This window comes from Micromys minutus, assembly GCF_963924665.1.
Source record: "Micromys minutus genome assembly, chromosome: 12".
In the NCBI taxonomy this organism is placed as follows: domain Eukaryota; kingdom Metazoa; phylum Chordata; class Mammalia; order Rodentia; family Muridae; genus Micromys; species Micromys minutus.
The window spans coordinates 16610300-16629088 of record NC_137981.1 but is presented as its reverse complement, the minus strand read 5'-3'; the positions used below and the strand labels follow the sequence as shown (position 1 = coordinate 16629088).

The window sequence follows — 18789 nt, the reverse complement described above, 5'->3', positions numbered from 1 at the left end:
CCAATCACCGCACTCCCGGACCACGTGGGGGCGGAGACATCAAGTCACGTGACCACACCAATCGCCCACGTGGGGACAGGCAGCCTCCATTCTTTGTGCTGTGAGGTGCTTCCTGACTCTGTTGGGAGGTCAGGTACCTTGTTCTAGCGCGTTTCGCGGCCTTGCCTGCCGAAGGGCCTAACGCGGGCGAGGGGCTGCCGTGGCTCATGGCGGGAAGACTGGGAGGACCGCGGCCCCGGTGTGCAAACGCGTGCGGGAGGCGGCTCGCCTCCTCTCCTAGTGTTTTGATCTCACCGTTTCTTATCTGCAGGCAGCGTGGTAAACACTGCTTCGGTGCTCCAGGCGCCTAAGGGCTTTCGTCACAGCGATGCCAAAGCGGGGGAAGAAAGCGGCGGCCGAAGATGGGGAAGAACCCAAGTCCGGTAAGGTGGTGAAGTGAACCCGAGCGCCCCCTCCCCCAGGCAAGTCTAGGGCTTTACTAGACCGCCATGAACTACGGCATATACGGACAAGTTCCGTTGCAGGATTCCGAGAAGATTGGGTGACTAGAGCGCCTAACAAGATTATAGTTAACTCTGGCCTGTGGTTGCAAACTGCCAGTTCTTACTACTTCACTCATTTTTTTAGAGCCAGAGACCAAGAAGAGCAAGGGAGCAGCGAAGAAAACTGAGAAGGAGGCCGCAGGAGAGGGCCCTGTCCTGTATGAGGACCCTCCAGATCAGAAAACCTCACCCAGTGGCAAGTCTGCCACACTCAAGATATGCTCCTGGAATGTGGATGGGCTTCGAGCCTGGATTAAAAAGAAAGGTTTGGATGTGAGTACTCTCGTCTGTAGAGAGGGGGGGGGCGGACTTGTGTTTTTAGCATTTTCCTGGATCCCAATAACTAAAGATCCAAGTGGGGAGAGGGCTGGAGTCGCTCAGCAGTTAACAGCACATTGCTGTGCTTCCAGAGAGTCCAGTTAGGTTTCCAGCACCCCAGTCAGGCAACTAATGGGCATTCACTCCCATGTACAATTTGTTTATATCCTTCTGTATATAGTACGTAACATTTTAATTTTCCACATTTTCATTCAGTGGGTAAAGGAGGAAGCACCAGATATCTTGTGCCTCCAAGAGACTAAATGCTCAGAGAACAAACTCCCGGCTGAACTGCAGGAGCTGCCTGGACTCACCCATCAGTACTGGTCAGCTCCGTCAGACAAAGAAGGATACAGCGGTGTGGGCCTACTTTCCCGCCAGTGCCCACTCAAAGTCTCTTATGGCATTGGTGAGACCTCAGTGACATTCATGTCTGAATGTTCTTCAGTTAACTCTACTCTTTTCTTAGACCTCTCTGTTTTGTTCTGATAGGTGAGGAAGAACATGATCAAGAAGGCCGGGTGATTGTGGCTGAATTTGACAACTTCATCTTGGTGACTGCCTATGTTCCCAATGCAGGCAGGGGTCTGGTAAGACTGGAATACCGACAGCGTTGGGATGAAGCCTTTCGAAAGTTTCTAAAGGACTTGGCCTCCCGAAAACCTCTGGTGCTATGTGGGGATCTCAATGTGGCTCATGAAGAAATTGACCTTCGTAACCCCAAAGGAAACAAAAAGAATGCTGGTTTTACTCCCCAGGAGCGCCAAGGCTTTGGGGAATTGCTACAGGCTGTACCACTGGCAGACAGCTTCCGGCATCTCTACCCTGACACTGCCTATGCCTATACTTTCTGGACTTACATGATGAATGCCCGCTCTAAGAATGTTGGTTGGCGCCTTGATTACTTTTTGCTGTCCCATTCTCTTTTACCTGCATTATGTGACAGCAAGATCCGGTCCAAGGCTCTTGGCAGTGACCACTGCCCCATCACCCTTTACCTAGCACTGTGATACCCTGCTTCATGCCTGGGAAAAGTAGCCTCCCCTCCCCCAGAGAAGTCCCGAGTGTGATCTCTTCTTCAGGTTTACGGTTATGTATGTACTTCCCTCTATTTTAAACATTAAACCAAACTTCTGGTTTCCTTTAAGCAATCCAAGTGAAATAAAAGGCCCTGCTTTCAACTGCATTGTCTTAGTCCCTTTGTGAGTACATGTTCCCATTTTTATACACAAAAGTTGTTAAATGGGAAAGGTTAGAGTCATGACATTATTTATTTACAAGCACAGATGAATCCCTAACCTCTCCCCAGACAGTGACCCTACCTCAGCCCAGTTCAGTACTGCAGGGGAGTACAGGATTAGGGGAACATCCCATATTAAATAATTATATATATATACACATCAGTTCCTGTAGTTCTGTACAGAGCAGTGGCTGACCCCACCCCACAGGACAAGAAATGTGGGGAGAAGAGACAGGGTATTGAGATGAGCCAGCCCCTGATGAAGTGCAATAGCAGCAGCAAGGTCCTAATGGTGCACAAGAGAGGGGAACACCCCCTCCCACCCCACCCTGCCCTGGAATGTATAAAGGGACAGGAATGGTTCTCAGGGAGCACATACATGAAGGACATAGCTAGAACCATCTTCAGGTAGGATCCAGGCTTAGGGGCAATGTTGCCTATTTACCCTAAACAGCAATCCTTGGAAGAAAGCAGCCAGCCAGCAATGGTCTTACCTACCCTTCCAAACCTACGTAAGGGACTGGTTCCTTCCTACCTCTCCCCAGGGAAAAGGGAGGCAGCTGTTTGGCTTCCTTGTAGAAGTCCAGAGAGCCTTTTGTAGTGTTACTGTTGGTACCAGGCAGCCGCCAGGTACAGACTGCATCAAGGGGCTCAGGAGAAGTTCTGGACAGGATGGCTGACCTTCATACAGCCCCAATACAGGGCCCGGCCCAAACATAGAACAGCCAACAAAATGACAAATGCCCAGGCTGCGTAGATACCTCCATATTGCTGTGCATGCTTCCATGTGCCAAACTGACAGATGAGGAAGAAAAAGATGAGGTTATTTTTGGTAGCTACTGTTTCAAAGTCTTAAGAAACAGTCATGCAATGCAAACTTCTGTCTCTGTCTCCCAATCACTTGTAACACCTTCAGGGACCGGTTTAGCGTCCTTCACTTAAGCAGGAAAGTACTCTGCTCTCCCAGGCATCTACCAGCATGTCTCACACCACATGAACGAGGATTGCAGAAAATCTGTTTCTCTCTCCTGAGTGAGAATGTTGTTCTACTTCTTAGTTTATGAGTGACCTTTAACTTTAGTTCACCTCTACCTAAAAATACACTACCCCTCACCCTGTCACCACTTTCACTTTAGTTTGGTTTTTTTTTTTTTTTGTTTTGTTTTTTCAAGGCTTGAGATCATGTTAACACCCTGAGCAGCCTCAAATCCTATAGTTGATGGCCTTAAAATCCTATCCTCCTGCCTCCACCTCCTGGTACTGGGACTATAGGCTTGCACTGCCATGTTCAGATCTGCTCAGTTTAAGTGGAGCTAGAGATCATACTCCAGGCTTCATGCAGGCTAGGCAAATACTTTCACCAGCTAAGCCACATCTGAAGCTGGCAACAACCTATTCTGTGTATTATAGATGAGGCTTGCTATGTAGCCTGGGCTACCGTAGACCTGTCTCTACTCTTTGATTACAGGGGTAGAACCCAACACCCAGCTCCTTCACCATTCTTTAACATACCACTATCTCAAATCTTAACCTGTGATGAGGTCGAGGAAAGGTTTGCATCAAGGGTACTCACAGCAAGGCCAGTGGCAGTGACCGCCAAGAGTAAACCAAGCAAGAAGCAGCAAATGCATTTCTTCCTAGGATATCTGCGCCCAATAGATGACCTGTGGGGGGAGTGAACAGAAACTGATACTTGGAATAGCCCTGTTGATTTTATGCCACGTGTCACCCAGTTACCAGTACAATCCCTAACCACTTACACTTTTCTGCAGTGAGGGCATCGTGCCAAGGTTCGGTCTGTGAATTCTGTCCACTGTGGAAAAAGAAAAACAGCCATAGAAACAAGGTTCTCCTCAGTGAGCACCCCAAAGCAAAGGGGAGGATGGAAAATAAGAAACAGGACAGCGTGTTTCAGGATTTATTACTATTCCTAGTACTTGCCTCCTCCAGGGTTTCCCAATAGCCCTCCTCACCAGAAATGTATTCTTGCAATGTCCACAGATGACCCTGACACCCATTGGCTGTGGTTCTGGACTCAGAGGTCCTGGATGCACAGGCCCTAGGTTGATGATTCTTTTGCTATACAGGGGGAAAAGTATTTTTTTTAATTCTTAGTTCTAATTGGATGTGATGACACACTGAATCCCAGCACTTAGGAGGGTTAGGCAGGATGACTAGGAACTCAAGGTGCTACTACACAGGTCTTCCTGCCTCCGCTTCTCAGGTGCTGGGACTGAACATACATAAGGCATGCACCACTTTGCCCAGCTCCAGTTTGTTTTACAACTTTCCCTAAGTGTGGCCTTCTCATCTTAGGGCTCTTACCAGTAGGGCCGAGGGCAGGCGATCCGCTGAGAAGTCACTTTGCAGATAAGGAGACAATTGCAGGGGCATCGGACGTACTTCTTTCCGGGAGGTGCATTCTTGATGGGCTAGGGAACAGCAAGTAAAGGAACAATGGGTACATTAGCAGAGAAGCCCATTATCCCAATCCTTCGAAAGAATGTGACCAAGAAAGAATCAGACATTTGAGATATACAAATGTTGCCAGCAGAACAGTGAGGCTGAGGCAGGAAGACTGCAGAGTCTGCGGGGAACCTGGGTCATTGTGAGACTGTCTCAAAACCCCTGAGAACACCAAACTACAAAAAGCAAAAGCAACTACAACAAGTGCCAGTGAGAACTACATTTCAGGATCCAAGACAGGTGAAAAGCCAAGAGCTGCTGAACAGTATTTTTGTGAATGGCTTCTAAAAAAATGGCTGCTGCAAGATACAGGAACTGAAAGTAGGTTTCATGAATAGCTCTTGAACAAGGTCTAGAACCAGAAAGAGGATCCAGGAAACAAGGCCTATTTTGCAGATAGTTATAACTCACAGTGGCTTCGTTGCAGACACCACATTTGACTACATGCTGATGCATCTTGCCTTCCACGTTGATCGGAGACTGACAGACGCGACACGTAATCATGGGGGCACTCCCACTATCCGGGCTAGTCAGGGGTGAGTAGGGGGGTGGGTCCTCTCCAGGCAACACTGCTGGATGTCCCTCGGGGAACGGGGGAAATGCTGAAGAGAAAGCAGATAAACCCAAATCATCATTCGGACACTTCCCACGGACGCTCCACGGAGGTGTGGGGACGCTCTGAGTTTAAGCTCCACCGGCTTCTCACAAGCAGCGCTCAAAGCCCGCTTTCGTGCCAGGCTGAGGCAGTGATTGCTCACCATGGATGCCTCGCTCCGTGACAGGTGCCACACCGGGCGCGGAAGCAGGCTCCGCCCCCTGCCCCCGATCCGCCCCTAGGCCCGGGTGCACCCCAGACCTCCGGCTTACCCTGGGGCGGGGCATGTTTACCGGCTCCGTACGGAGGTGCGGAGGGCGTCAGGCCTCCACCGGGCCCAGTCGCGCTCCCGCCCGGGCCCGCTAAACCGTTGCCACCAGCGCCGCCATCGCCGGCCTCGGAGAGCAACGGGGAGCGCTCTCCGTCCGCCGCCATGGCGACTCCCGCTCGGTCACCGACCAGCTCCCGCCGCCGCTGGCGCCGCCGCTACCGTCGCTACCGGGTCCCTAAGGCGCCTGCGCGCCGCGTCCGCCCGCAGCCAGTGCCGCCCCGCTCACGTGACAGGCTGACCCCGCCCCTCCGCGCTGTCATTCGCGGACGTGAAACAGTTCCCGGTTTGTAAGCAAGCGTTCCTTCTCCATTGGAGAGGGGTGTGTCACGTCACTGTCACATGACCTCCCCGTAGCTGCTGAGTCCGTAAACACTGCACGTGACTGCAAGTTGTGCGAGCCATTGGAAGTGCGGCCATCGCGCTACCTCCGGCCCAGGTGGGCGGCTGCCCCGCACGCGTCACGTGCCCAGCCTGTCGCGTGAGTCCTTCCTCATTGGTCGCAAGATTCCCGTGGGACGCAACTGGATTGGCCCAAATTTAGCGCCAGAACGTGAGGGCGGCTGCAGTACCCCCTGACTGGCAAGGCTGGTATCCTGGCCTGCAGTGGGCCGGGGGAGCCGCCCTAAGACCTGGGCTAGAATTGGAAAGCCACGGGGAGCTTGAGGGCTCGGCACGCTTGTCTGGCCTGGCACAAGGCCCCCCCGAGTTCAGCCCGCAGCTTCGCCGAATAGTGATGTGGCTGCAAATTCAACACATGGGAAGATGTGTTAGGAGAGATAAACTGAACCATACAAGGAGAAACAGAATACAAAAGGGCGGGGCATGGGAAAGATGCAATCGTTAGGAGAAGTTGCTGCCCTTTCAAAGGAGTCCTAGGGCAGTTGTTACCTGTAACTAACAACAGGGGATCGTGCACCCGGCAGCCACACACACACACACACACACACACACACACACACACGTGGTTTATGTGCTTGTGCACATACGCATAAAAATAAAGCCACTCAAAGTTAAAAAACAAGGTCACAGTGTAGAGCTGTAATCCCAGAATATGCGAGATGGAGACAGGAGGGCCAGTCATTCGGGTTTGGCTGGGAGTTTGAGGCCAGCCTGAGCTACAGGGAAACTAAAAACCTGATGCACATGCTGCTTAATGCAACTTGAGTCTGAGGCTGGCTGAGGCAAGAGGATCATGAGTTTGAGACCAATTTGACCCACAGACAGAAATGAGTGAGTGTCCCTGCAGGACGGCGATGCTATCCGGTGAGCTTAGTGGTGACCATGCTGGAAGCCCTAGATCCCCTTCAGCGTCTAAAAGAGGTAATGTAAGACCCAAACTGAGTCTTATTTGAGGCTCCCATGAGTGAGATGAGAGATTGGGAAGCAATGCAAAAGCAAGAGGTTTATTCATTCAGTGCACTGGGGTGGCCTACATCCAGAGGAGAGGCAACCCGGAAAGGCTGTTACAAACAGTTTTTTATACTTTTTAGGGGTACAGATTACATCATCAAGGTTATAATTTAAGTTCATTGGCTAAGCATGCTGACCTTTAAACCTATTGGTTAGTGAGCATATGCGTCAGGACCCTAACTGGTACTCTCCAGAGGGTCAGATGGCTATGAGTCAGCACATTTTTCGATTCTCCTGAGAATTGTTTACTCAAGTCCCTTAGGCCCAGGCAGGGTGGGCCACTGGGCCATTGTTTCTGCTTAGGTGAGGGATAAAGAATTTCTCACCTCTTTCAGTAACAATAATAGTAATAACTGATTATATATATTCTGAAAATGTGTTGTCCTACCTGAAAGGAAAAAGAGATATCCGGTCATGAGGAAATCTAATCTCCTCACATAGGGCACTGAAGTTGTTAAAAGACGACGTCCCAGGTTTCAGCACCAATGTTAGGGAAAAAATGAAGCGGGAGAGGTGGGATATGGCCCATGGAGGTGCACTGATGGCTGGGGGCAAAGGAGATGCCTCTGGGGGTGGGAGGGCACGTTGGGAATCTGTTGCCCCTGAGGGATCAGCCACATGATGGTATAGTACAGAACAGAGTTTATTATTCAGGTCATGGGGGAGTTAAAAGTGTAGTAGAGGCAGAGAGAGAGAAGAGTAGAGAGGTATTGAAGTAGAGGCCGGCCATGAGCATATGGAGGGAGAGGGGAGAAAGGAAAGAGAAGAGCACAAGAAAAGAGAACAAGAGAGTGAGGAGGGGGTAAGCAGCCCCTTTTATAGTATCAGGTAACTGGGGCGGAGCATACCTGACTATTGCCAGGTAACTGGAGGGTGGGGTTTACCAGGCTGTTGCCAGGTAACCAGGGGGTGTGGTTACAGAATCCCAACACCACCACTGCTGCATCCACAGTTTTGAGACTAGGTCCTGGTTTGGAACTTGGTGATTCTGCCTAAGCCTCCTGGGTAATTGAAATTACAGGCATTTGCCGCTACAAATGGCTGTGAAATTATTATAATTACTTCTACAAATGTCTCTACCAATGTTCAAGTTGGAACTAACCTGAAAGCCCTGTCCCAGAGGACTCAAGGCATGTGAAAGTGCTGTCTGTGGAAGCTGCCAAGGGAGAAAAGCAATTAAAAACCCTGCGAACCACAATGACCAGCTCCTCGAGATTGACTTCCGTATTACAACACTGCATCTCAAGGGTAACCAACAGCTACCTACTGGACTTTAGGCTGGCATGGTGCGGTTCCATAAACCTTGTCACTGTGGCTGGTAACATCATGGACCTTAGAGGAAAACCCACTGCTACTGCCCCTTAAAACACTAACATTCCATACAGACAGATATATCCACAAGTCGATCAATCTCTCTCTCTCTCTCTCTCTCTCTCTCTCTCTCTCCCTATTCCCCCCCCCCCCCACTCACATCATTAAAGAAGTTTCTCTTCAATAGATAGAGGTCACTACAGTGAGTGATCTACACCTGACCTAAATATCTCCATTACTGAAACAAAAATTAGTCTCTACTGATGGAAGGAGAGCTTATCATTTTACTCAATTGATGTGTACTGACCCGTCAGATACATACACAAGTGTTTATTGATCCAGCTAGTGAATCACATCCAAGATATTAGTCATATTTGGTAGATGAAAGTCTTTAGACTTAGCTACATTTTTGTCTTCAGCCAAGAAATTGTAAATGGAGGCTTTTGTTTTGGTCTTTGTTTTTTAAATAGGGTCTCAGTCCTAAAGTAGGCTGGTCTTAAATTCATGGCAAGTCCGACCTCTCCCCAAAAGCCTGAGACACCATGCCTGACTCTAGGTTCTGATACTTTTAGACAGTTTTTCCAGATTAGTTTCTACCGTCAGTTATGTCTTCAAAAAGGAACCTCATCAGTCCCCAGCACACACTTGAAAAAATAAGGAGTCTTTAGACACAAAGCTAGAGAGGAGCTACAGCTCTGCAGGTAACAGGCCTGTTTGCTGCTCTTGTTGATTTTCGCTTCACAGATGCACAACTTAATTAGGATGGGTTTCATTATTTGGGCCCTGGTTATATATAACCTCCCCCCCCCCCAAAATCTATCCTTTTATGATACCTCCATCCTCACTGGAGTTGTGTTTTGTGATAACTTAATGTGGTTCTAGCTATACAAACAAGTTAAAAGTAGAACTGGGGACATATCTCAGTGGTAGGGCGCTTGCCCAGCACACGTTATACCCTGGATTTCAATCCTAACATGCACCCCTCCCCCCACTTCCCAAAACAATGTAGGGGAAGCACCCATCTCATACTCTGAAGGGTCAAAGTAAAACAAGTGAGTATAATGGTTTATGTATTCACTGTTCACTCATTTATTCATTTGTCATTTGGCCTCTAGATGACATTTTCGTTACAGGTCAAATATAGGGATATAAACTAGAAATCAAATGAAGTCAATGTTAGCCGATAGGTTAGATATTTTCTGACACTTTGTGAAGCACTGAAGGAAGTACCTGATGGATGAGGTACACATTTTTACATCTTTTTTTGCTGTGTCTTGAGACAGGATCTCTCTCTGTGACCTGAGCTCTACCAGGATGGATGATTCTGCTACTGCAAGCCTCTGTGTGCTGTGATTACAGGCTTGAGACACTATACCCAGTTTAGATACAGACATTGCCCTCTTTAAACCTCTTTCTGTCTTAGCTAACCTGCCTAGACAGATCTGGGAGAGGATTCAGAAAAGACAATTGCTCTGTTATTGTTCTTATGACAATGCTGTATTGTTAAAAAAATAGAGTTGGAAATTTTTTCTTTAAAAAAAAGATTATTTTAAAATTTGCATTCATTTGTTTGTTAGTTTTTGAGACAGGATCTTACTTTGTGGCCCTGGCTGCCCTGAACTTCACTATGTATATCAGGCTGGTCCTAAGCTCACGGATACTCACCTACCTCTGCCTCCCAGTTGGTGGAATCAAAAGCATATACCACTACACTTAGCCTCTGTGTGTGTGTGTGTGTGTGTGTGTGTGTGTGTGTGTGTGTGCATGCGTGCGCTCACTTGTCTGGAGGTCAGTGCACAACTTTTGAAAATTGGTTCTCTTCTACCTGTTGATTGAACACATTGTCAAGCTTAACAACAAGCACCTTTATTCTCTGAGCCATCATGCCGGCCCCCTGTGTATTAATTATTATGCATGAATTGATGTGCACCAAATGTACACATGATCTTGCTGAGGCCAGAGAGGGGTGTTAGAGTACCTTAAACTCTATGCTAACTTAAACTGGTGTTACAGGTGGCTTCAGAGTAGCACCGGGAGTGCTGGGAGTCGAACTAAGGTCCTCTGTAAGAACAAGCATTTCTTACTGCTGAACCATTTCTTCAGCCTTTTCTATGATCCCCAAGTGCCAAGACTTTCTTGGAAGGACCCACTACTTAGTCTGAAGGTGGAGTAATCACTCACTACCTGTCTTAAATAATAAATTCACTGGGAGGGATTTCTAGTAGTCAGGTCTTTTATTATTGCCACTACTCACAGAGGGAGAGAAGCTCAGGTGAGATATATGAACAAAGGAAATCCCTTACTTTGATAGACACTAAAAGGGGGGAGTCTCAGATAGGAGAGGAGTTCTGCATTTAACATAGTGATAAAGATACTAGACTAGGTAGAAGGTCTTCGTTTAGAAAGTTAATCCTGTAGTCCCACCATAACTTTGGGGCTGCGACCATAGCAGACTAGAAGTTTAGGAAAGATATTAGAAAGACATAAAATGTGGAGGATCCCCTCAAGAAAGGTGTCTGTGGTCTAATGTTGCCTACAGTTCTGGGCAGAGAGCACCCTAGGAACATTCAGATTGATGAAGTTTGTTATTCCTTCAAGTGACAATATGATTTGGTAGTGATCAGATATGGCATGCTCAGAAAGAAAGGTAATTTGTGTGAAAGGTCATAAAGATGGTAGAAAACATATCAACATAAAGGAAGAGCTCTCTGGGCAGATAGATATCATATTCATATACACTGAAGTTGCTTGCATGCCTGTCTGTGTACCTGCTTTCCTGCCTATTGGCTGTACAGGCCAGAAGCAGACTTCACATTCCCTGTAACTGGATTACAGATGGTTGTTTAATACAGCTTCTCTAGAAGAGTGTCAAGTGTTCTAACTGCTGAGCCATCTATCCAACTGGGCTTTTTTGAGTCCTTAGTCACCTGCCAGGTGACAGACAACCCCCCAAACAGTGACATAGTCTCTTGATTCTGTGATGTTCTCTGAGTGGGCCTTTGACCATCTCACTTGGGCTTCCTCATGAACACACAGACAGTTTCTGGAAACAGCTCATTGTCCAGAGCTGGCTTCACTCACATAGGTAATCATTTCAAGTGTCAGATTGCCCCGGCTTCTTTGGAACATGGAGGTGGTGCAGATGATGACAGAAGAGTTATGGACAAAGGAGAAGTTATTAAGCGTCACTAGACTACAGCACTAGCATGATGTCATCTTTACCATGTTCTAGTGTCATAGTGATCCATGGTGCCTGTATGTATTTAGTGTAATAAATTAGACTCCCCATCCTAGCCACTCCCAGTACTTTTGAGACAGGGTCTTACCATGTAGGCCAGATCGACCCTGAACTCTTTGTGATCTTCCTGTCTCAGCTTCTTCAGTGCTGGGATCACAGGTAATGCACCAACATATCTAGATTACCTTTACTTGATGAGAGCTACTGTCAGTTTTTACTTTTACCCATCCCCTGCCCCTCTTCTTATTTCTCTTTTCCTCCCTTCCCTTCCCTTCCTTTCCCTTTCCTCTCCTTTCCTGTCCTCCTTGCCCATCTCTTCTCCTTTCCATGGAGACCAGCTTCATGGCGTTATGCTAGGCAACCTGTCCGTAGGGCTATACTCTCACCACTACCTCAGCTATGTTTTACAACATGATCAACAATCGATGTCTCTACAGCAACTTAATGTACAGGTGCTCTTTATGAAGGGGACACCTTGAGAACCTTACACTCAGGGTTGGGGAAGAAAATAATGTAAACACTGGCAGATAAAATGTCAGCACTAGCAACCTTTTTGTGTGAAAAAAAAAACCAATGATAGAAAGTCATGACACAGCATATATGCTTCCTAGTGAATAACATTATGTTAATAAAAGACAAGTAGAAGAGGAGAGGGCTGGCGATCTAGTTCAGTTGGTATTATGCACAAAGTTATGGGGTCAAGCTCCAGCATTACATTGGGTGTGGTGGTTTATGTCCATAGACCCAGCATTCAGGTTGTAGGATGAGGAGGAACAGAGCTTCAAGTTTATTTTCACCCACATAGAAAGCCCAGCTATATGGGGGTCAAACGGTTACAACAAAAATAATTTCCTTTGGACTGGAGAGATGGCTCAGCGGTTAAAAGCACTCACTGACTGATCTTCCAAAGGTCCTGTGGTCAGTTCTCAGCAAGCACCTGTAATGAGATTCAATGCCCTTTTCTGCTGTGTCTGAAGACAGCTGCAGTGAACTCATATAAATAAATCTTTTTTTAAAAAAGGAGTTCACCTATATCTAATCAGGATAGCCAAAGATTTTTTTAAAGTTTTTAAACTTTACTCATAGATATATTTATTATACATATGTGTGCATGTGTTGTTTACATGTATGTGCAGCAAATACATGCCTGGTGCCACAGCGGTAGGAAGAGGGCATTGGAGCCTCTGGGATTGGAGTTAAGGTTGGTGATAAGGTACCATGTGGATGCTGCAGAGAAAACTCAGGTCCTATCCTCTGAAAGAGAAATATGTGCTTTTAACTGCTGAGCTATCTCCCAGTCCCAGAAATCATTAAAAATAAAAAATAACCTAGTGAGGCATAATGACGCCACATACCTATAGCCCGCTTTTAGCAAGCAGAGGAGGTTGTGAAGTCAACATACATGGATGCGGGGAACCAAACTCAAGTCCTCAGGAAAATCAAGTGCTCTTCACCACTGAGCCATCTCTCCAACTCTAGTTTTTTCCTGTTTTACAACAAACATATTATTATGTATGAGTAACTTGAAACTGAGTTGTCCTCACTAAGTCAATAGGCAGAGAAGTGAAAAAACTAATGATATTTGTTAAGTTGTTCACAGTTAATGAAGTTCCTTCTCAACTTGAAATCTTCAAGTAGCCTTTTGCCTGTTTCCCTGGTTTCTCTTGTAAGAGCACAGCTCTTATTTTATTATAGCCCTGTTTTAAATAATGAAGATTCATTCCAGGACAGCCAGGGCTACATAGAGAAACCCTGTTTTGAAAAACCAAAAACTAAAAAAATGAATAATGAAGATTCTTTCCAGGTTCAGGAGAGAAATTGACTAAGTCTGATTTCAGGAAATATGGTTCTTTAATAAGGCCAGGAATTCACAGAAATTGTGTGTGGGGGTGGGAGGAGGCTGGGATAGGAAATATAACAGCAACCTGAATAACAAAGCAAATTTCTTATATTTATAGACTTTAGAGGAAAGAGTTACCTGAATGTAAAAGAGAAAGATCTCTGAGTTTAGCAGGTTTGAGAATGTACTAGACTAATGGTTTTCAACCTTCTTGATACTGCAACCCTTTAACACAGTTCCTCATGTTGTAGTGACCCCAACCTAAAATAATTTTTGTTGCAGAATTTTACAACTGTTAATTTTACTACTGTTATGAATCATGATATAAATACCCCTGGTTTCTGATGATCTTAGACGACCCTGTGAACCTCCCAATGGGGTCACAAACACACAGGTTGAGAACCATTGTACAAGACTTGAATATAGAGCAGTAATTTAGGAAGCTGATTCTATTGTCCCACCTTACCTTGGGACTGTTAAATGCTAAGAGTTTAGCAACTTACAAAAGGTACTAGGTAGCACATAGAGTCACTGCTCTGTTGCTCTGAAGAGACACCATGACCAAGGCAACTCTTGGAAAACATTTAATTGGGGGCATGTGTACAATTTCAGAGGCTTAGTCATCATCATGACAGGAAACATGGCAGCAGGGAACATGATGACAGGCAAGTGTGATGCTGGAGAAATAGTTAGGTGAGATCTGCAAGTACAGAGAAAACAAAGGGGGGGTACTTGATAGGATCTTTTGAAACCTTAAAGCCTATATGCAGTTACACACTTCCTCCAACGAGGCCACACCTACCCCAACAAGGCCACATCTCTTAATCCTTCTAAAGTAGTGCTACTCCCTCATGACTAAGCACTCAAATGTATGAGCCTGTGTGGATTATTCTTATTGAAGCCACCATATTCCACTCCCAGGCCCCCACAGGTTTGTAGCCATAACACAATGCAAAAAATGCATTCAGTACAACTTCAGAAGTCCCCATAGTCTGTCCAGTCTCAACACTGTCTTAAAGTCTCTTCTGAGACTCGAGGCAATCTCTTTAACTGTAACCCCCTACAAAATCAAAATCAAAAAGCCTACAACATACTTCCAACATAAAATGACACAATACATATATAACCATTCCAAAAGGGAGGAAAGGGAACATAGTGAAAATACACTAGACCAAAGCAAAGCCAAAAGCCAGCAGGGAAAGTTCCAAAGTCTGCATCTCCATGTCTACTAACAAAGTGGTCTTCAGCTCTCCAACTTCTTCAGCTTTGTTGACTACAACATACTTCTCTTTCTTGGTCTGATTTCCACACCAGTCTATAACTCTTGGGAGGTATCCCATGACTCTGGTGTCTGTACCATCTTAGGTTCTCGACCACAATCTAATCTTCACATTCATAGCGTCACACAATGGCCTCTCTGGGCATTCATTCAGGGACATCCCTAATGCATGCCTGACCTCAGCAGTTTCCTTAGCTTCCGAGGGAGGGAGATTACACAATCCCTTTCTTGTATCCTTGACTCTAAAGACAGATACATGTGACTGAAACTGCTGAGTTCGTTTGCTTGATGGGGCTGGAACTTGCCCTCCTTGTTTAATTATATTTGCATCAGCTTTCTGTTGCTGGTGATTTCCATTACTGCTTAAAATTCTGTAACTTTTTTTCACAAGTTGAAAGCTTATCTGGATGGGGTCTTCCGTGAAGTTACAATTCCATTTTTTCATTTCTTTAAGCTCCGTATCTCCTTGGGCACTGGACTTAGCTCCATTATCCTTCCTGGTGCTCCATTGCTCCTTAAGCTGTACATTTTGTATTTCTCTGTCCAGCATGTCCCTTTTTGTTACACATCTGCATAAGAATGATTACTAATAACCACATCAATCCTATGTGGTCTTGAAATCCTGTCTGCCAGCAACATTAATCCAAACTCTTTAATTTAGCCTCAGACAGATTTTTTTTAGGATGAGGTTAAAAACAAAAGGGCAGCCACATTCTGTCCCAAAATATCACAAGAATTGTTAAAAGATGACATCCTATGTTTCAGCACCAATGTTAGGAAAAGGATGAAGAGGGGAGGGAGGGGCATGGCCCATGGAGGTGTGGCGAGGCCTGTGGGCCACACGACGGTATAGTACAAAATATAGTTTATTCAGGTCACAGAGGAGTTAAGAGGGTAGGAGAGACGGGGGGTGGGGGGAGGGAGGAATAGAGAAGTAGAGGAGTAGAGGCTGACCATGAGCGCGTGGAGAGAGAGGGGGAAGGGAAAAGGGAAGAGGGGAAAGGGTGGAAGAGCAAGAGGGCAAAGGAGAGAGGAGGAGGCAAGCAGCCCCTTTTATAGTGTCAGGTAACTGGAGCAGAGCACACCTGGCTATTGCCAGGTAACTGAGAGGTAGGGTATGTGGGGAGCATTTTTGGCACCTCTGAACAGTTGATGGCAGATAATCTCATCTTACCAGGACATCTTGAAGCTAGCCAAAGCAGAAACCTGGCTTCTGTGCTATTCCCTGTGAGGGCTAGAATTAAGCACATTTGCATCTGTAGTTCAAGGCAGAACCCTTAGGGAAGGCGATGTAGGCACATTAGTATCCATTTTTCTCTCTGACCTTTATACCTGGCCTCCAGAAAGATGTTTACGGGATCTTTGGTTATTCCCAGACTCAAAAGTGATGTTACCTTTTTGCATGTAATTAAAGTGATTTAAAAAGAGGATGGAATAAACCAGGCTTCGCTTTGGCCACAAGGCTTTGGCCTCAAGTCAGGCCGAAGTCATGTTGTGAAAGACCTCCGAAGGGAGACCCTCACTCAAATCTCAGGAGAGGCGCGCACCCAGCGAGGCACCGAGACCAGACTTGCTGCAATCGCACAAGGAAGTTTATTGAAAGTGAAACAGAGTGAGATCTCAGGCCAGCATGCTGGGGTCGAGACTCATACACCACCCAGGGGTAGAGGAGTTCGACCCTGGCCTGAACTTGTAACGGGCTTATAAAGGCAAAAACCACAAAAGAGGGGGAGGACAGGGGGAATGAGGAAATTCAAAGGGGAAGAATCATACATTTTTTAGCAGTACAACCCGGGCACACCTAGGGCGGTTGAAACATTCCAGATAGGTCATCTGGACCTTCTGTGGTTATTTTGGGAACTCAAATCTCAAGAAACTTCCGGGAGTAATTACCTGCAGAGGCGAGGGCCCTAGGGCAAGGAATCAGTGTCCTTTGACAACTTTTTACTCTTCAGTTGCAACTTTAGTTAAAATGTCTTTTTTCTTTCAATCCTCACTCCGGCCCTGGGGAACCTGTTGTTTTCGGGAGCTGGTCTCAGACAGGGGTAGATCTGGCTGTTGCCAGGTAACTGAGAGGTGGGGTTTACAGAATCCCAATAAGAATGGCCTTTAGGTCACTTACTAATATTCTTTCCCTATGAAACTCACTAAGCTGGGCCATCACAGTTTACATTGCTCTTAGCAACACTCTCTTCCATTCCCATTAAACTCTGCTTAAAACATCCAACTGTGGCCAGTAGACTGTGCCAGGAAACCTGGTACAGTTGAGTGGGTTCAGAAACCCTGGCACCTCACACCCGAGAAGGTAGGTGTTTCATCAACTCCTCCTGACAAGATTCCTGGCCTGGAACACTTGACCACAACTCCCCACAAAGAATGTGACCACTAGTCATGTAACACAGCATGCTAATGAGGGATGTAAATAGGCCCTGAGGGTTTAGCCAATAAGTTTCCCTTCCTGGATATTCCTTCCTGTAAAAAAGGTATTAAATCTGGTCCACCCTGAAGTTGTATGCATTCATCTTCTGTTACTGATAAACAATATGGACAGGCACAGACTATCCTCATCAAGAACTGCTGTGATGGGAAGCCTTCACCATACAGAGCCACGCCACTATCCTGCAGAAGGCCCCCCTCCATGCTCCCAGACACTTGCCTCTAAGCTAAGCCAGAGTTCCCCCTGCCCTCAGCCCCCAGCTCTTCTAATCCCTTCAAACAGTCTACTCCTTGGTGACTAAGCATTCAAATATATGAGCGTATGGAGACCATTCTTATTCAAACCTCCACACCAGGTGTGGCGGATTCCCTCAATAAGGGCAGCTTTCGTTATCTAACTCCCCTCCCTCCTTGTGATGTTATTTTGTTAATGGCAATTTTATAAAGTGTTTGTTGCAGTTTTCCTCTTAATCCAGCTAGCTCCCAAATAATTGAGCCTGGACTAGTCTATGTATTTAACAAGCTTTAAAGGCGCAACAAATGAACAGCATTGCTCAATTTTAGAACTCTAAACTGATCTGGCTAGCTCCCAGTTGAAATCCCAGTTGATACTTGCCTTTTAGTACTGGTCTGTCTTTCTGGAATCTGGATGTTTTCTCAGGGTATCTCTTGGACTCTCCTGGCAATTGCCCACTTCTTTACCCCCTCCCCCATACCCTGGCTGGGAGGAAGTTCTGCCCTATTCTCTTCTCATCTCAGTCATTGGCTGACCAGCTTTCATTGACAAATCAGAGACTAAATGGGGAGCAATGCTCACACAAAATCAAGGCAGGAGATTCTTAGGATAAAGATTACAACCAAATATGGGGGCACAGAAATCAGCATTTGAGTAATAAATGAATAATCTTTACACAGTGCACAATAACATTACTGCTACATTTAAATTAATTCTTTAAAAGTATTATCCTGATGGTGCAGACCTGTACTTCAAAGGCTGAGGCAGGAGGACAACAAGTTCAAGACTCAAATGAGCATCATAGTGAGTCAGACTAAAGCCAACATGGGTAACTTATTGAAACTGCCTCAAAACAAAAGTGAAGGGGCTGAGGATATAGTTCAGTAGTAGAGGGCTCGCCCAGCATATACGAGGTCTTAGGTTCAATCTTCAGTAAGAGAGTGCCACCAGGATGGGTGCCATGTGCTCCACTCTTTCTTCTCCTCTGAGATGGTGGTTTATTGACTTCATTTCCAGACCAAAGAATGCTTTTGAGGAGCTGGAGGAATGGTTCGGTGATCAAGAGAGACTATGTAGGGTCCTTGCAGAGAACTTAGGTTAGGTCCTCTTCATCCACACCAGGCAGCTAACAACTGCCTGTAATTCTGCCTCCACGGGATCCAACACCCCCAGTTTCCATAAGCATTTGTGCACACTTCCTCCCCACAAACATGTACACAGGAAGTTAAAACAGATATTTTAGAGACAGAGTCTCTCCTGGCTGTCCCAGAAGATATGAAGACAAGGCTAGCCTCACAGAGACCCACCTGCCTCTGTCCATAGAGTATCTGGATTAGGGCCTGTGCCACCATGCCTGGCAGAAAGTACATATTTAAGACATGCTTTTCATAATATGCAGAATGAATTAGTTCAAGTGGGATAGAGCGGAAATTTCTCTGAGCTGGCACCCCCTTGTGCTTCATGACTTTTATGAACATTAGTTTTTCCCTTTTTCTTTAAAGAGTAGTCAGCCTCCTTCTCTGGACCCAATCTTTGGGGTAAAAGACG

The 18789-nt window shown here is 46.2% G+C and overlaps 2 protein-coding genes and 1 pseudogene across 9 annotated transcripts in view; 2 read left to right on the top strand and 1 right to left on the bottom strand.

Moving 5' to 3' along the window:
• LOC308428432 (large ribosomal subunit protein mL39-like) overlaps positions 1-18789 on the top strand; it is a 231237-nt pseudogene that overhangs the window by 154839 nt on the left and 57609 nt on the right. The gene's annotated exons all lie outside the window — the stretch shown is intronic.
• Positions 56-2046, top strand: APEX1 (apurinic/apyrimidinic endodeoxyribonuclease 1). Of its 2 annotated transcripts, none has more exons than XM_080926818.1 (5): positions 56-128; positions 311-422; positions 628-815; positions 1077-1269; positions 1353-2046. In XM_080926818.1, exons 2-5 carry the CDS (start codon positions 368-370, stop codon positions 1868-1870), a joined length of 954 nt encoding a protein of 317 aa, XP_080782944.1. In that variant the 5' UTR covers positions 56-128; positions 311-367; the 3' UTR covers positions 1871-2046. The 2 variants fall into 2 exon arrangements, with proteins under 2 accessions (XP_080782944.1, XP_080782945.1); XM_080926819.1 differs by having other exon boundaries at positions 100-133.
• PIP4P1 (phosphatidylinositol-4,5-bisphosphate 4-phosphatase 1) lies at positions 2160-5652 on the bottom strand. Of its 6 annotated transcripts, none has more exons than XM_080926964.1 (7): positions 5434-5652; positions 4978-5168; positions 4426-4532; positions 4074-4179; positions 3861-3913; positions 3674-3764; positions 2160-2895 (listed from the first exon to the last, which is right to left on the bottom strand). In XM_080926964.1, exons 1-7 carry the CDS (start codon positions 5594-5596, stop codon positions 2752-2754), a joined length of 855 nt encoding a protein of 284 aa, XP_080783090.1. In that variant the 5' UTR covers positions 5597-5652; the 3' UTR covers positions 2160-2751. The 6 variants fall into 6 exon arrangements, 5 of the variants coding, with proteins under 5 accessions (XP_080783090.1, XP_080783091.1, XP_080783092.1 ...); XM_080926965.1 differs by having other exon boundaries at positions 5455-5652; XR_013975289.1 differs by having other exon boundaries at positions 2757-2895; positions 3674-3786.

What these genes read in the sequence shown, in the direction of transcription:
- APEX1 (XM_080926818.1), top strand. Translation starts at nt 368, where the DNA reads ATGCCAAAGCGGGGGAAGAAAGCGGCGGCCGAAGATGGGGAAGAACCC. An exon ending in TGGGGAAGAACCCAAGTCCG is followed by an intron (nt 423 to 627) that starts GTAAGGTGGTGA and finishes TCATTTTTTTAG; the next exon opens with AGCCAGAGACCAAGAAGAGC. An exon ending in TTAAAAAGAAAGGTTTGGAT is followed by an intron (nt 816 to 1,076) that starts GTGAGTACTCTC and finishes ATTTTCATTCAG; the next exon opens with TGGGTAAAGGAGGAAGCACC.
- PIP4P1 (XM_080926964.1), bottom strand. Translation starts at nt 5,596, where the DNA reads ATGGCGGCGGACGGAGAGCGCTCCCCGTTGCTCTCCGAGGCCGGCGAT. An exon ending in GTGTCTGCAACGAAGCCACT is followed by an intron (nt 4,533 to 4,977) that starts GTGAGTTATAAC and finishes GCTGTTCCCTAG; the next exon opens with CCCATCAAGAATGCACCTCC. An exon ending in ATTGCAAGAATACATTTCTG is followed by an intron (nt 3,914 to 4,073) that starts GTGAGGAGGGCT and finishes CTTTTTCCACAG; the next exon opens with TGGACAGAATTCACAGACCG.